This window comes from Mus pahari, chromosome 14, assembly GCF_900095145.1.
Source record: "Mus pahari chromosome 14, PAHARI_EIJ_v1.1, whole genome shotgun sequence".
NCBI classification, from domain to species: Eukaryota; Metazoa; Chordata; class Mammalia; order Rodentia; family Muridae; genus Mus; species Mus pahari.
In genome coordinates this window covers 87,856,653-87,872,074 of record NC_034603.1, presented here as the reverse complement: position 1 = coordinate 87,872,074, position 15,422 = coordinate 87,856,653, and the positions used below count along the sequence as shown (strand labels likewise).

At 56.7% G+C, this 15,422-nt stretch overlaps 3 protein-coding genes across 4 annotated transcripts; 1 reads left to right on the top strand and 2 right to left on the bottom strand.

Moving 5' to 3' along the window:
* The first annotated feature begins 1,954 nt into the window (after window positions 1-1,954).
* Dcxr (dicarbonyl and L-xylulose reductase) lies at window positions 1,955-3,834 on the top strand. The gene is made up of 8 exons (XM_021213322.2): window positions 1,955-2,060; window positions 2,142-2,239; window positions 2,669-2,823; window positions 2,947-2,989; window positions 3,064-3,163; window positions 3,249-3,313; window positions 3,401-3,518; window positions 3,648-3,834. The coding sequence occupies exons 1-8, from the start codon at window positions 2,009-2,011 to the stop codon at window positions 3,749-3,751; spliced, it is 735 nt and encodes a 244-aa protein (XP_021068981.1). The 5' UTR covers window positions 1,955-2,008; the 3' UTR covers window positions 3,752-3,834.
* Window positions 3,835-5,084: 1,250 nt separating this feature from the next.
* Window positions 5,085-7,537, bottom strand: Rac3 (Rac family small GTPase 3). 2 transcript variants are annotated; one of them, XM_021212214.2, is made up of 6 exons: window positions 7,355-7,537; window positions 6,693-6,764; window positions 6,391-6,508; window positions 6,209-6,271; window positions 5,711-5,870; window positions 5,085-5,577 (listed from the first exon to the last, which is right to left on the bottom strand). In XM_021212214.2, exons 1-6 carry the CDS (start codon window positions 7,387-7,389, stop codon window positions 5,447-5,449), a joined length of 579 nt encoding a protein of 192 aa, XP_021067873.1. In that variant the 5' UTR covers window positions 7,390-7,537; the 3' UTR covers window positions 5,085-5,446. The 2 variants fall into 2 exon arrangements, with proteins under 2 accessions (XP_021067873.1, XP_021067870.1); XM_021212211.2 differs by having other exon boundaries at window positions 5,095-5,577; window positions 5,707-5,870; window positions 7,355-7,524.
* A 330-nt stretch (window positions 7,538-7,867) lies between these two features.
* Window positions 7,868-15,270, bottom strand: Lrrc45 (leucine rich repeat containing 45). Its single transcript, XM_021212210.2, has 18 exons — window positions 15,170-15,270; window positions 14,695-14,950; window positions 14,239-14,300; window positions 13,815-13,885; window positions 13,419-13,597; window positions 13,075-13,203; window positions 11,840-11,952; window positions 11,488-11,546; window positions 11,114-11,191; window positions 10,799-10,934; window positions 10,651-10,728; window positions 10,419-10,530; window positions 10,252-10,322; window positions 9,867-9,959; window positions 9,443-9,535; window positions 8,896-9,069; window positions 8,669-8,816; window positions 7,868-8,377 (listed from the first exon to the last, which is right to left on the bottom strand). The coding sequence occupies exons 2-18, from the start codon at window positions 14,912-14,914 to the stop codon at window positions 8,181-8,183; spliced, it is 2,013 nt and encodes a 670-aa protein (XP_021067869.1). The 5' UTR covers window positions 14,915-14,950; window positions 15,170-15,270; the 3' UTR covers window positions 7,868-8,180.
* Window positions 15,271-15,422: the final 152 nt, after the last annotated feature.

Here is a 15,422-nt window from a genome sequence, read left to right as displayed (position 1 = left end):
TAACGCTATCAAAGGACAGTGGTTCTTCTGAAAAGAAGGGGTCTGTATTGTTGTGCCCTTTTTCCTAGTACCCACATCGTTCCATTACTGGATACGTGCCTCCTGGTGCTCTGACCCCGGCCCAGCAATCTGGGGAAGGGAACTGGAGGTATTCTGGACCAGGGCACTCCTAAACCTGTGGTCTCTTTGTGCAGAAGGAGAGGAGCCATTGAGTGGGGATCGGAATTGTGCCTTCCTCTCCGGGGAGCCCACTTCCCTGGCCTGGTTCACACATAAGATAGTGCTAAGAAGGCCGCCCAAATGGGTTGAAGTTTTCACAGCTAGCTAGCTGGTCTATCACCCTCACCTGCACCAGCACAACAACCCTGCAACCCAGACTCCTCACACAGCCTTGGAGGCCTGGCAGATTCTCACGTGCTTAGTTATATTGGCTCATGGGATCTGGTAGTCTGTTGGGCTTGAGGTGGCCAACCATTTGAATTGACAGTGGTCCCTCTCAGGGCAAGTGGCAGAGTGGAGGAGCGTGTGCTCAGTTAAGACCTTCTAAGGAGAGCACAGGCCATAGGGCATAGGGCACAGGGCACAGGGCACAGGGCACTTCTCCCCAGAGAGCGTGGCCTGAGCAGCTGTGTGCGTGCACCCAGGACCACAGAACAATGACTGAGACTTATACATGTCCCGAAACACTGAGCTCTAGTGAGCTCTAAGCAGCTGTGTCTAGGTGCTTTGTCTCCTGATTTCTGGCAGAGTTCAGGGTTAGGAGCGCATGGCAGTGTTCAGAGAATGGCCTCACAGTGGTGGTGAGTGGATCAACACTGTGGAAGGCGCACTGGGCTGCCTAAACTCCAGTGCTTTTCTTTCCATGGGTTTTTATAAAATTACTATTATTTGATATGTCCGGGTTTTGTCTGCCTGCATATCTGACTGAGCACCATGTGTGTAGCCCACACAGGCCAAGAGAGGGCATGGGTTGCCCTAGAGCAGATGGTTATGAGCCGCCATTTGGGTGCTGGGGATCAAACCCAAGTCCTTTGGATGAGCATGCAGTGTTTTGTTTTTGTTTTTGTTTTTTTTCGAGACAGGGTTTCTCTGCGTAGTCCTGGTTGTCCTGGAACTCACTTTGTAGACCAGGCTGGCCTCGTACTCAGAAATCTGCCTGCCTTTGCCTCCCAAGTGCTGGGATTAAAGGCGTGTGCCACCACGCCCGTCTGTAACTGACTCTAAGTCTTGGAAAGCAACGTTTATCTGGCCAGCTCTCACGTATAGCTCCAAATCCAACCCAACCTCTTATTGTCCTGCCCATTGTTTATAAGGGGCAACTGACCGGATGCAAGCTGGGTGAGGTGACCTTGGGCTTCAGGTTTCCTTGGTGCTAATTTGGGGCTTTATTGGTAACAGTGTCTTCTTCAGACTTATCTGCATGTCCGATATTTTGCTTTTCCAGACAGGGTTTCTCTGTGTAGCCCCGCTGACCTGGAAGTTTCTCTGTAGACCAGGCTGGCCTTGAATTAGAGAGATCTGCCTGTCTCTGCCTCCTAAGTGCTGGGATTAAAGTGCGTGTCACTACCATTCGGCTTTGCATGTCCATTTCCCCCATACCCTTCTGAGTATTACATATGGATTATCGCGATCCACTCCCGGGCCTGGGGATAGAGCACATAGAAACGGTTTTAGACATGTCTCTCAGGTTCACGAGTATCCATGAAACCCCTGCAATAATTATTATGTTTTTAGTGGAAACCATGCTAACCAGAGCTCGCTTAGCAGATTCTGCCCTCTATAGTTGGGTCAGTCTGGTGCAGTTTGAGAAGCTGTGTCCCTCGGTTAGGACAGCCTTACTTCGGTCACGCCCACTGCCATTCAGCCAATCAGCACCACAGAAGGAGCCTTTATTTTAATATCCTCGCCCTTTTCACCACACAGCCCATGTGATTGGCTCTCCTCGCCACCACCCTCGATTCCGGAACTCCAAGTCCATCTTGCCCAGGCAGGACCAGGCTAGGGCACCATGGACCTGGAGCTTGCAGGTCGGCGGGCGCTGGTCACCGGCGCGGGCAAAGGTGAGGCGGCAGGCGAGTGGCACTGTCGGGGTCGGGCTGGTTTGAAAACGGGGTACCAGCACTAATCCTCGCTTGCCTCAGGCATCGGGCGCAGCACTGTGCTGGCATTGAAGGCGGCTGGTGCACAGGTTGTGGCGGTGAGTCGGACGCGAGAGGACCTGGACGACCTGGTCCGCGAGGTAGGCACTGTGTCCAGAGGTGAGGAGGCGGTCGCTGCGCCCTTTTCACCCCTCATTTGCAGTGTGCTCCTCATGGCAGGCCCGGTGCCTGGCATACCACTTCCTAGGCCAGAGGCCCAGTGCAGTTAGTCGAGGGTCCATGAGGATATCCTGGCTCCCTGAGTTTGGAAGAAATGGCTGAGAGAGCAGACCTGGGTCCAAGAATGCTGAGCCGAGAGGAAGTGAACTGCTGGAGGGTGGGGGTGGGAGGTGGTGGGAGGGGGCTGTGTCTCTCACAATTTGCTGCTGCAGCGGGAACTCTTGACCCTTCAGTTGAAAGTTCCCTTCCAGGTCCAGCTCTCCCAGACTGCCTTTCCTCTGCTAGAGGAGGCAAACCACGCCACCTTAGGACACAATTGCGCATAGCCTTGCTTTCCCCCCAATACGCAGTGTCCTGGTGTGGAGCCTGTGTGTGTGGACCTGGCCGACTGGGAGGCCACAGAGCAGGCCCTAAGCAATGTGGGACCGGTGGATCTTCTGGTGAACAATGCCGCGGTGGCTGTGTTGCAGCCCTTTCTGGAGGTCACCAAGGAGGCCTGTGACACGTAAGGCAGCAGGGGTTGGAGGAACCAAATCACACACACACACACACACACACACACACACACACACACCATTGCAGCCACAGCCCTGCCTCTGGACCAGGCTGTCCATTCATTCACTCCTAGGTCCTTCAATGTGAATCTTCGGGCTGTCATCCAGGTGTCTCAGGTGAGCTGCCCTACCCGGCTGGCGCAGGAACTCGGAAGAAGGGTGTTAGTTCTTCATGTCCCTCAAAATTTCAGATTGTGGCCAAGGGCATGATAGCTCGGGGAGTTCCAGGGGCCATCGTGAATGTCTCCAGCCAGGCCTCCCAACGTGCACTGACCAACCATACTGTCTACTGTGAGTAGTTCCAGCTGAGCCCCATCCCCACCCCACTCCCACTCTTGGCCGGCTTGGGCTCCACCCACGACAGCCCTCCTCACAGGTTCCACCAAGGGTGCCCTGGACATGTTGACCAAGATGATGGCCCTAGAGCTTGGGCCCCACAAGGTACACAAGGCTGGGGCAACTCCTCCAAATCACTCCTTCTGCTCAGGGCCCCCTCTCATGTGGTTCACCTTGCTGGCCTCTCTGCAGATCCGTGTGAATGCAGTAAACCCCACAGTAGTGATGACACCCATGGGCCGGACCAACTGGAGCGACCCCCACAAAGCAAAGGCCATGCTGGATCGTATCCCACTGGGCAGGTTCGCTGGTAAGTTAGGCAGGAGTCCAGACTAGAGCCACACCACCAGCCCGGTGTGTGCCTGGGCGGGGGGCTTGGCTGTGGTTGGAAGGATGCGGCAAGCCTCCCTCTATGCGTTTGGCCTCTGCCTGCCTGCAGAGGTGGAAAACGTCGTGGACACCATCCTCTTCCTGCTGAGCAACCGGAGTGGCATGACCACTGGCTCCACTCTGCCGGTGGATGGGGGCTTCCTGGCTACCTGAGCCCCCCCTGCCCGCCGACACTCTGCTCAGCGCTATGATCAGGACGCTGTGCCCTCCACCCCTGCAATAAAGCTCTCTGCTCAGCCTGTGTGCTGATTCTCCGGTAGGCGCAGATCTGTGCCATCTGTGACTCAAAGCAGGTGTTGCCCGGTTCCCACACTTTCAGCCTCGACAGGAGCTGGAAGGTAGTCAGGAGGCTGGATCCTCACGAGGTTGGTCGACTTGTCTAAAGATAGCCTGTCCAGAAGTTTCTAAGTGGAGTTGTGGATTTTCGGTAAGAAGGAAACCAACAGCTCCATGTGTTTTTGACAAGGCTGCCAGCTGACCCTGCTTACGCGTCAGCGAGGAGCACACACACCAGGAGAAGATAGGTGGTAGACATTACTCATTTGCCAGTGAGCTGAATAACTCTGTGGGGCTGGAGCCAGAGCTGTTTCAAACATGTGGACATTCCCACAACTTCTTTCTGTTGCTATTTGCAACATGGTGAGAGTCCTGGTGTATTCAGTTTGCAATATCTCACTTCCAACAGCCAGGGCCACTGACAAGTCCAGCCCTGGTCGGTTTGCTGCGCCCCACGCTGTGGCACTCCCACCAGAGCCGACTTTCAAACTGTTCATCTGACTTCATTTGATGTGGAGCTGAGGGGGTCCATAGTAGCACCCCATACACACACTATCATGAGGTATAGAGGCTAGCGACATATATTAATCAAGGAAGTGATGAATTTGTTAATTTTGTTCCCAGCACAACTAATTATAAACTGATATGATTTAATTATTAGTAAGAGCTGTTTCACTGGCTAGCAAATTCCCGAAAACAAACAAACAAACAAACAAACAAACCCAAAACCTAACAACAAGCTCTCTCAACCAGCATGAACCACTTGGGTGCATCTCCAGGGGGAGGATGTCCCTGCAGGGCATCCTCTGGTCTCATGTGGACTCCTGGGATGGCCTCTGAGATGAAGTTCGAGTTGCCAGACCATAACTTTGGGCCCTCCTGGGCTCCCCCTCCCCCCGCCCCATCTCAGACTAGCCAGAGCTGGATCAACCTCTTTACAGACTGTTCTGGTCAGCTCAATGAGAGCCGCTGAAGTCCCCCCTCCTCCCCAGCCCCCGTTCCCGCCAGGCCCCAGGTTTGCACAGGAGACCATCCTGCACGCTGTGTGCCTGCTCCCTCACCTAGGGTGTGGTGAGCTCAAGAGTGCCTTTGGAGATGTGTAGCCCGAGGCACTGTTTAGGGATTCCAGACTCTTTTGCCCCCACCCCTTTAGGGGAATGGCTGGGGCAAACACCAGGGCAGAAAGTAGGGCAGACAGCGAGACAAAGGAGGTGGTGAATGTTTGTTTATTGTATAAAATAAGAAGGGGCCGCCCTTTCCTGGGACGTGATGAACAAAACCACCCCCACCCTTCCTTCCAGGGAAGCCCATCCTGGGGCTGCCCTGGACCCACCCCTGCAACCCTGAGGGAGACCCCGCTCCCTCCTGGCCTCCCATAGGGACCAGGGAAGGCTGGAGCTATATCCCAGAAAAAGGAGGCATAGGGGACAGGACCCCATCACCCCAGCCTTGTCCCCATGCTTCCCCTGCCCACCCACAACACTTCCCACAGCAGACTCAGGGACATCAGACAGCTCAACACGAGGGTACACTTGAGCCAGCGCTCTACAGCCAGGCTGGCCAGGCAAGGATCTAGAACACAGTGCACTTCTTGCCTGGCTTTTTCACTGGAGGTGGGCAGAGCACAGCCCGGATGGCCTCGTCGAACACTGTCTTCAGACCTCTCTGGGTCAGAGCTGAGCACTCCAGGTACTTGACAGAACCTAGTAGCGTTGGGGGGAGGGCAGACAGTGAGGAAGGGCACGGCAGAGGGGTAGCTGTGGATGGCGGGGGAGGGTGGGGTGGGGAGGTACACAGGAAAGGAATAGTCCCCACCTCAGGTTCATGCTTACTCACCGATCTCTCGGGCCATGGCCAGGCCTTGGGGGTAAGTGATGGGTGCCAGCTTCTTGTCCCGCAGCCGTTCAATCGTATCCTTGTCATCACGGAGGTCCAGCTTGGTGCCCACCAGAAGGATGGGTGTGTGTGGGCAGTGGTGCCGCACCTCTGGGTACCACTGTGGGAACGTAGGTTCTGACCCTAACAGGCCTGTGGGGGCCGGGCCTCCAATCTGCCCAAAGAAGGCCTCAGCTCCTGAGCCTCCCCCCCCCCACCCCACCCTTGGCTCTTCCTGATTTACAGTGTGACTAGGGGTCTGTTGGGTTTGGCAGTAAACAAAGATACCCACCCAGGGAGGCTTGAGACTGCCCACAGCTCCTGTCAGGGCCCATGGCCAGAGGTGAGCTGTCCTCCCTGATACCCCGACATTTTCAGTGCCTCCCTCAGCAGAAAAGATCCCTGGCAGAGACCCCTGCTCAGTGTGTGTGGGGCGTGCCTCTGCCTAGGCCCACCTACCTTGGCACGGACGTTCTCAAAGGAGGCTGGGCTCACCAGGGAGAAGCAGATCAGAAAGACATCCTTCAGAGGGAGGGACAGACAGAACTGACCAAAGGATGTCCTTGCAGCTAGACAAGGCTAGCTTCCCATTCCATTTTGGGAACCACCCCATTCCCAGAGTCGGCCTTCTTGCCACCTACGGTTTGAGGATAGGAGAGTGGCCGAAGCCTATCGTAGTCTTCCTGGCCAGCAGTGTCCCACAGCCCCAGGTTGACTGGCTTTCCATCCACCATCACGTTGGCTGAGTAGTTGTCGAAACTGCAAAGTGGAAAGGCTACTGGTGCCCAGACATAACCCAAACTCTGTCCAGCACCCCAGCCTTACCATGGAAACCCAGAACCAGGGTCACCTGAACCAGCCCTGGAACCTTGGGAGGTCCCATGCACGTGCGCCTGGCCTCTAGTGGCCAGCCCCGGCTACCTCCCGATCCTTATGCACTCACACTGTGGGGATATATTCTCCTGGGAAGGCGTTGGTCGTGTAGCTGATCAGCAGGCATGTCTTCCCCACGGCACTGTAGAAAGAGGTTCAGCCCACGTGGATCCAGGGCCGAGCCTCCGCCCCTTCTTCCCCCACCCCCGGCAAGGACAGCACGCTCCTACAGAGCTAGAGGTTAGTTTGGGTGACTGGGGTGGGGTGGGTAGGTCGTAGCTCGGTAGATCTGCGGCCACCTGGGGCTAATAGGAAACGACCAGAGCAGGCTAGCAAACGAGGAAGCACAGTAGTGGGCGCGGCTGCAAGGGCTCACAACCCTGGATAGGGCACGCCGCAACGCACAGGGGCGTCAAAGCTCCAGCACCTTGGGTGGCTGGCGCGAGGGTGGAGCCACCCAGGGATCAGCACAGGTGAGGCCCCCGCCCCACCCACTGAAAGCCCCGGGCAGAGGCCGGGCAGCATCAGGTGTGCCCGGGCTGGAAGAAGGTGGACAGCTTCAGCTTGACCCCACCCCATCAGTCCCTGGACGCACGCGGCCGAGCTGTGGTGGGGGCGCGGCAGAGCTGCCTCGCCTGGACCCCGCGCGTCTGTCTGCCCCGCCCCGCCGAGCCGCACCCCGTAGCCGCCTACCAGCCCCTCCGCCCCTGCGGCTCGGGACAGCGCACTCACCCATCGCCAACCACCACGCACTTGATGGCCTGCATGGGCGCGGGGCCGGGCGGCGGCGGGCGCGGCCGCGAGCCGAGCTGCGGAGAAATGCCCGGCGCCGCAGCGGCCGCGGACCCGAACGCCGAGCGAGCGGCCGGAGACAGCCGAGCACCGCCGAGTGTCGGGTGCGAAGACAGCCGAGTGCGCGCAGGCGGGGCGGGGCAAGGGGCGAGCTGCGGCGGGGGCGGAGCCCCAGCCAGTCCTTGGACCCCGAATGCTCAGGCTGAGGGTCCGCACCCAGGAACAAGGACGTGCCACCGTGTAGCTCAAGTTGGCGACGCCACAGAAATGGATGCGCCGGGGCGACGGAGACTGATGCTTCCCAAGGACACCAGCCCATCCTGCAGCCGAGAACCCCTCGTGTCTACGACCCACTACAGAGGTGGCCTTCCTAGTTGCCTGATAGCAATCAGAGCGATCCAGTAGTCATTCTCGCGGTTGGGGCAACTGGTGCAGAAAGGAACTGGACGAGAATTTATCACCAAGTACAAAAGTTCTGTATTTCCACTCTGCCACTGGGGAGTCTGCTCCCTCCCACCGCTGTACTGTCCTGTTTGTGGTTCCGGGACTGGGTTGTCTGGGCGCGATCCTGTATGCTTCATCCCGCCTATGCTAATGTGAGCTGTGGATGAAGTCCCTTGGACGGGCAGGTGTGCCGCTGAACACCGACGTGGACAGAACCCTGCCCTGCAACTACAGCTGATGTTTTTGGACCCCGGGCCTGCCCTTGAGAATGGGATGCAGCATTTCTACCCTCGCTGGGCGCTTCGGTTCTCCCCGCTTCCCTTCATTTAGGGGGACTCAGGGCTCTCAGAGGGGACCCCTGCACGTAAGCCAAGACAGCGTTTTGCAGGAAGCTTGCCCTCTGGGCCTCTTCGTCCCGGATACGGGAGATTTCTGCCTCTTTGAGCCTCAGCTTCTCTCGGAGAGATGCGTTCTCACTCTCTCTGTCCAACAGCGCCTCCCGGTGTTCACTCCCGATCACTGCAAGAGAGAGAGGCTCATTAAGGAGGGGGTAGTAGGTGTCTTGCCTTCCTGCAGCCATGAGGTGGTGCAGCACACCTTTAATTAAATAGCACTTGGGAGGCAGAGGCAGGCAAATCTCTGAGTTTGAAGGCCAGCCTGGTTTCCAGAGTGAGTTATAGGACAGCCAGTCTACACAGCGAAATCCTGTCTCAAAAAAAGGTGGTGGGGGGAGGGAGCTGGGTCTTTAGAGGGGAAGACTCCCCCACTCTTAACCTGCCAAACTCAGCTGCCCAGGTGACATGTGCTAACCTTTCAGTTGACGCTCCAGGGCTGCCACCTTCTCCCTCAGCACCTCCTGGGCCACCAGGTCGGCCTGCATGCGGCCCATCTGTTCCTGCAGCTCCACTCTGACCCTGGCCACTTCGGCTACTTTTTCCTGGTCCTTGTTGCTTAGCTCCTGGAATGGGGTTGGGGAGGGTGAGATCACGGCCTGGACAAAAAACCCCTGGTGTCTGTGCCCCTTGATGCCAGGCTACCTGTTGCAGCTCCTCCAGACGCCGCTGCTGCCCCTCCATCTGCAGGTTCAACTGGCTGACCCGTGCCTGGGACTCGGCTACCATCTGCTTCTGCTGCACGCAGGTGCCCTGAGCCTCATCCCTTGCCTGTGCCAACAGCCGAATCTTCTCCTCCAGATGAGCAAGGCGGTGTTGCTGTGGGCATGGGAGTGCTTGCTACACATGAAGGGCTCCCAGTCTGAGCTCGAGATTGGAGGGACAGATGGTCTGCCAGTGGACTGGCCACCTCTCTGCAGGGACTGAGGTCAGGGCTGCATGGTGCCATACAATTACCAGTAATAAACTCATCCTGCATCCAGAAGCGGCTCCCACTGAACTCCTGGACCTTGAGTTGACTCTATGTCAACTCTGCTAACTCATTTCTAGTCTTCCTCTTGTCTGGCACGTATAGGAAACACCATAGCTCCTATGACTCCTGAAATCTCTCTGAATTCCAGGCCTGAGGCCCTCAGCCCCGGTCTTGCCCTCGTACTACGGTTGGCCCTGCCTACCTGTGGCCAACACTCACCTCCTCCAAGCGGGCCTGGTTCCTGGCTTTGATGAGCTCCTCCTCAGCTTGGCCACGCTCACTGAGCACCGTGGCCTTCATGCGGCTCAGCTCCTGCATGGCAGATGGCTATCACTGGTCCATCCTCCTGACCCCTACACACACACACACACACACACACACACACACACCCTGACCCAGGCCTCCTTCCAGGCTACTGAGCAGCCAGGCTGCCAGGCTGGGGAAACATCTCCACAAGTCTCCTCAGAACCACACAGCCATTCCTTGCTCAAGCCTGAATGTCACTTTTAGTCCCTGACCTTTCTGGGACACTCATGGGTGGATCCTCACATTGAGACCTAGCAAGGCTGAGAACAAGGATGTCCTAGGGTCCTGAGGCCACGAATACCACGCTGCACTGCACCCAGGGTCAGTGTGGTCTCACCTCCTCCAGAGACAGCCGCAGGGCCTCTAGTCTCTGAACCCTCTCCTGCATGGCCCTCTCACTCTCCTCCAGGTGACGCGTCATGTGATCCACCTGTCCGAATGAGGGAGTCAGGGCTAGCCGACACCAGCTCCCTTGGCCCTCACCCCATGGAATCCCTACCCAGGAAGTCGGGTATCACTTGGCAAAGGCCTGCCCTGAGGGTCCTCGTGGGCACCAAGGACAGAGGCTCTGATCGGGGGCACAACCAGCAAGTCCACAGCTGCCTGGACTACGGGTACCGTTGCCTACAACTGCGGCCTCACTGGGAGTACTGCGCCACACAGGGCCAGTCTGCAGGCCCTGAGCGGATGCAGGAGAGCCAAGGGCATCTATAAGACGGCACCTCCTTGGAGTGTAGCTTTTCCAAGTCTTCCATGTTCTGTTTGGCTCTCCTCTTCTCCACATCCAAGCGCTCTGGAGGTCCAACGGGGAAGTGCTGTGAGTCTGCTCTGAGGGTATCTTGTCCCTGGAGCTCCTTGACCCCTTAGTGCCAAGCCCATCCATGCTCACCCTCAGCCTGAATAGCACGGATCTTCAACTCGGCCGACGTGTTAGTCAGTTCCTGCCTGGTCAGAAACAGCTGCTCCTGCTGAGACCTCGCCTTCCGCTCTAACTCATCCACCTAAGCAGCAGACAACACTAGAGGAGGCTTCACCCAGGCCTGCTACACCACCCTGGGCTCTCTGGGTAGCTGGCTCTATTCCCACTTTGGCCACACCTCTCACACCCATGCCCCTCATACCTGGCTTCTAAGCAGCAGGTTCTTTTCATTGGCAGCCGACAGGTCCCTGAGTAACTTGGACTCCCGATCTGCAGCTTCCTGGGAGAGACGGGCAAGGATTAAGTGGCTGTCATACACTCCCATCCACCAACCAACGCACACAACGCACCTGCTGCTCCAGCTTTCGTTCCTTCTCATGTCTTTGGGACAGGCTCTGCCGTTCCTGGTCTCCTGCGACCAGCAGTTCCCCAAGGTCCCGGACCTTCTGTTCTGACAGAGCCAGAGCAGCCTCTGTCATCTGCAGTCTACAAAGAGGAAGCTCACCCTCAGTCCAGCTCCATCAAGAATGCCGCCTGCTTGGCAAAGGTCTTCTGCTCTCACTCCTACCAAGCCTCTAGCCAAACCCCAGGAAGCACTGTCCACTCCTCCCCCTGTGGGCAGGGTTCCAAGTCTCTGAATGTCTGAAGACTCTCCTCTGCCTTACTTGGCTTTGAGGGCATTGATGATGGACTGCCTCTCGTTGAGGGCTTCCTGGAGCTGCCCAACTCGTACTGCTGACGCCCTGTGGACAGAGAAGAGGTTCTGGGAAATCTAAACCCCAGAGCCTGGTGGCTTCCCTCAGCCTCGGCGGCAACTGTTGTTCTCCACACCATCCCCGGTGCACCAGGTACAGAGCCAAGCACTTCACATCTGCCACTAACTGCCAGACCACTTGCTTGAAAGCAATGACTTTGTTCTCAGGCCTGTAACACACAGGGCTCAGGTGAAGTCATACTCCAATCAGAAGCCAGGCACCGAGGTGAGCTGTGGCCCTGCTTCCTGCAGCTCCAGAGCCCACTCACTGGCTATCTCACTCACCGGCTATCTCTGGCCATCTCTTCTCGTTGCTTGTCTATTGTCTCCATCAAATCCAGAAACTGGGGACAAAGTCAGTCAAGCGCCATTAGAAGCAGAGTCTGCCCTGATCAGGGACAGGACCTGCATCGACACAGTCACAGTACAAGGGACTCAGTTGTCTTGACCTCACTACATTCAAAGGGAGGGTGGACTGACAGAGGGAGGCCTGGAGGCTAGGACGGCTCTCAGCTCTGAGGTGACATCAGCATACAGGAGGTGGGCCAGGAGGCCACCTTGGCCCTGTCTAGTCTTGGCTCAGAGGCCTGGAGGGAAGGGAGAAGGCAGCCAGGCCAGGGCTAGTGAGGGCACTCACCTGCTTGGACTTCTCTTCCTGGAGGTGTTGAACCTCCTTGCTAAGGATCTTGGTGCGTGCTTGGTTCTCCCGAAAGGCAGTGAGTCGGTCCTGGTTGTGGTCCATGGCTTGCTCTGTCAGAAAGTATCATGTTATCCGCTGGGCTCAATATTAGGGGCCATGGCTAACCCAGTCCTGTGCTGCCTGTGTCTGGAAGTTGGTCATCAGGGAGCCCACCCTAGGACAGCAACACACCCATAGCATATCAGAAATCCCTGTCCAGTTCCCCTCAGGTGAAGCACTTCAGTGATTCAGGACAGGACTGGGCTGTACTGGGTCTTGGGATGCCTTGGTATCTTTTGCACATATGGTGAATTTGCTGAACTACCCCTAAAAGATGAACATTTCCTGGATCATCTGCCCCCACAAAAAGGGCAAGGGGTGTATAACTTTAAGAGTTGGTCTATCTTCTGAAAAGACCAACACCTCTGGGTCCCATAGGCTCCTGAGGCAGGGGGATTATGTGGTCAAAGCCAGCCTGGGCTACATAGCAAGGCTATCTTTCACACACACACACAAAAGAAGCTCGAACATAAAACTATTATAAGGACCAAGTCTACACAGACACAGGGCTGGGAACAAGACATTGGAGATGACAGAAGATTCAGGCACAGCCAGCAGGAGGCGGTGACTCTCCAGCAGGAAGCATGAAAAAGACTGGGATCCAGGACCCCAGTCCTGAAAGCCCAGGCTTTAGAAGGTGACACCATATGATAAATTCTGAGCCTGAGGCCAAAATATCATTTATAAGGACTTGGGATTCACAGGCAGAAGTGAAAGTGAATTCTGACATAAATCAGCATAACCCTGGCACCCCTACCACATTTACTGTCTACACAGCATGTACACACACACACACACACACACACACACACACACGGGGGAGGGGCAGGGGAAAGGGCCTCCTTAGCTGAGGTTCTGGCTACCTGATGGCTGTCAGCGCCTTAGGGTCTGCACTCCTGACTACATGTGTGCTAAGGTACCAGTGAACATATAGAAGCCTTGTGTAAGCACCAAGAAAGCTGCCTACCTGCCTGCCTTCAGCTGCCTCCCCTTGACCTAGCCTAGCAACTTGTATCCTGAGCCACCATGCCTTAAGCCCCGAGCCACACCCTTCCGTGATTGATGGGCTCCTGTTGAAGGGCTTCCTGCCTTGCTCCGACTAGTGAGAAGCTAGCAGCCCTGAGCGCCCATACCCACGGCTCTCAGGATGTCACCAGGGATGTTGTTCCCAGCCAGGTCCAGCTTCCACAGGGTTCTGTTGCTGGGGAAACAGTTCACCAGAGCCCGGCCCCCCAGGAGGCCAATGTTATTCCAGCGCAGGTCTGGAAGGAAACCTGTTGTCATTCGGTGGTATGGAAGTGTTGGCCCAGCAGAGGACACTTTCCCTGGCGCTGCACTGCCCGAGGTGGCTGCCAGTATAGCCAGGAGCCCAGGCTAACGTCTCCATCAGCAAGGGACAAGGTGCAACTTAATACAGCGCAATGGGCCTAGGTCTCACGGGGGTGGGGGGGGCACAGCAGAATTCAGGAGACCTCACCCAGCTGTTGGAGGGTGTTGTTGCCCTTCAGGGCCAGGGCCAGCTCCTCTGCTCCCTTGTGACTGAGCTGGTTGTTTCGGAGGTCCAGCTGCCGCAGGGCGCTATTGGCTGCCAGACCCCCACAGAAGGCGGCAAAGGCATCTTCCCACGCGCCAAGGTTGTTCCACTCTAGGGTGAGGCTACAGGAAGGGTGGACACGGGTTTTTGGCTCAGCAGAACACTCCTCCCACGGAGTCCAGGGCGTGTGGAAGGCCAGGATTAACCAGGTTATTCCCTACTAGTGGGGCAGAACCTTGGTAAGTGGTGGGAAGTGAGCTGGTTACAGGACTATGTTCTCGTGGCTGACCCTAGGCCATGCAGGGAGGAAGCCGTGAGGTACAGGAGAGGCCTACCTACCTCTGAATAGACTTGTTCTGTCGAAGGAGCCTTCCCAGAGCCTCAGCTCCTGTAGCTCGGAGGTTGTTGCCCTAGAAAAGGAACATCCTGGCCAGTCAGTTCTTGTCACCCTGGCTCTGAATGCCATATTCGAGCCACAGAGACTCCAGGCAGTGGGAAAGGCTAGGAGATAGCTCTAGGCAAAGTTGTGGTGGCCAGATCCTAGTATTCCTGACTTTAGCAGCATCCCAAGCCTGGTCCCTTGGAGTTCATGTGGACTCTGTAGAGCACGCTTGAAACACTATTCTGCCTTTCAAACACTCCCCACACCCATGGAATCCTCAGAGAGCAGTCGTGATGAACTCTTCTGACACAGTCTGGCAACTGGCAAGACGCAGATCCCTAGGTTCTCTCTTTCCACTGCTCAGGGCACAGGCCTGCTCACCTTTAGATCCAGATGCTGCACACTGGTGTTGGCGCACAGCCCTTGGAACAGCAGTGTGGACCCTGTGTAAAGGAGGTTGGATGAGAGGGCTGTCACTGGAGCTAGTGCTGCTACTCAGTGACATCAGGGCTGCTACTCAGACAGCGGTACCAGTGTTCTGGGTTGCCGTGAGGTCACGTCAGAAACAGTTTTTGAGCTTGCCAGACCTGACCTTTCTCAAGCCGACATGGGGAACCGTGAAAGTTGGGAACATTAAGGCTTCTCTATTACAGTGACACTGACCTCTGTTCCCAGGTTTTGGAAAAGAATGATAAGGTACAAGAAGAGAGGAGAGAGCAGAGAGGTCTGGACACGCAAAGACTTTCCTGCTTACAGACACCCGCTCTGAGGCTAGCCCGGAGGAAAAGTGTTTGAACCCCACTCAGAAGTTTCAGGTGCGGAGGCCACTGGCCTCACCTTCCTCACTCAGCATGCAGTCGCTGAGGACAAGCTCCTTCAACAGAGTCTCCTTATGCAGCAGCTTGCCAAGGGCCCTGCAGGTGTCCACCGTCAGGCTCTGAGCAGTTAGGTCCAGTCCGCCCCTAGGAAGCTGGTGCAGCTGCTGCAGAACAGCCTCCTGGGGCTCAGCCCCACTCTCCTCGCATAGGCGGTTGTAGGAGCGCCGGAACTCCTCCATGTCCTCGAATACTGACAGAGCCTCGCAAGCATGCCCCTAGAGACAGGATACACATTAGCTTGCTAGGCCGATGGCTGGGAGCCCCTTTCCCTAGGGCGTGTACGCGGAGGTGAGCTGAGATGGCCCTTTATAAGGGGAGGCCTAGAAATGTGAAATAGAAAGGAGGTTGGAATCGCTCGAGGAAGGGGTTTGGAGATAGAGTTGGAACGCAGCAGAGCACTGGCCTAGAAGAGCAGGTAGACGCGTTGCACATACCCTAGTCTGGCCCTGCGGCCCCCAGCCCGCCCTCGCGACGTCGCCTCGGGTCGCTGGTGTGGCAGGACGCGCGGTTCCTCGCGCCTCAGTATCCAGGAAGAGTGTGGTGCGCCGGGAAGGATAGGAACTACAACTCCCAGGAGGCATTGCGGAAGGCATCGCTATCCGTAGACCAATGAAAGTGAAAGGCGGGCTTGCGCTGGAACTCAAGTCCGGGCGAGGAGAACGCTTGGATGATTGGCTGCTGGGATTC

What these genes read in the sequence shown, in the direction of transcription:
- Dcxr (XM_021213322.2), top strand. Translation starts at nt 2,009, where the DNA reads ATGGACCTGGAGCTTGCAGGTCGGCGGGCGCTGGTCACCGGCGCGGGC. An exon ending in GGTCACCGGCGCGGGCAAAG is followed by an intron (nt 2,061 to 2,141) that starts GTGAGGCGGCAG and finishes CGCTTGCCTCAG; the next exon opens with GCATCGGGCGCAGCACTGTG. An exon ending in ACCAAGGAGGCCTGTGACAC is followed by an intron (nt 2,824 to 2,946) that starts GTAAGGCAGCAG and finishes ATTCACTCCTAG; the next exon opens with GTCCTTCAATGTGAATCTTC.
- Rac3 (XM_021212211.2), bottom strand. Translation starts at nt 7,389, where the DNA reads ATGCAGGCCATCAAGTGCGTGGTGGTTGGCGATGG. An exon ending in CACTCTCCTATCCTCAAACC is followed by an intron (nt 6,272 to 6,390) that starts GTAGGTGGCAAG and finishes CTCCCTCTGAAG; the next exon opens with GATGTCTTTCTGATCTGCTT. An exon ending in TTGAGAACGTCCGTGCCAAG is followed by an intron (nt 5,871 to 6,208) that starts GTAGGTGGGCCT and finishes ACGTTCCCACAG; the next exon opens with TGGTACCCAGAGGTGCGGCA.
- Lrrc45 (XM_021212210.2), bottom strand. Translation starts at nt 14,914, where the DNA reads ATGGAGGAGTTCCGGCGCTCCTACAACCGCCTATGCGAGGAGAGTGGG. An exon ending in CAACACCCTCCAACAGCTGG is followed by an intron (nt 13,204 to 13,418) that starts GTGAGGTCTCCT and finishes GTTTCCTTCCAG; the next exon opens with ACCTGCGCTGGAATAACATT. An exon ending in AACGAAAGCTGGAGCAGCAG is followed by an intron (nt 10,729 to 10,798) that starts GTGCGTTGTGTG and finishes CGTCTCTCCCAG; the next exon opens with GAAGCTGCAGATCGGGAGTC.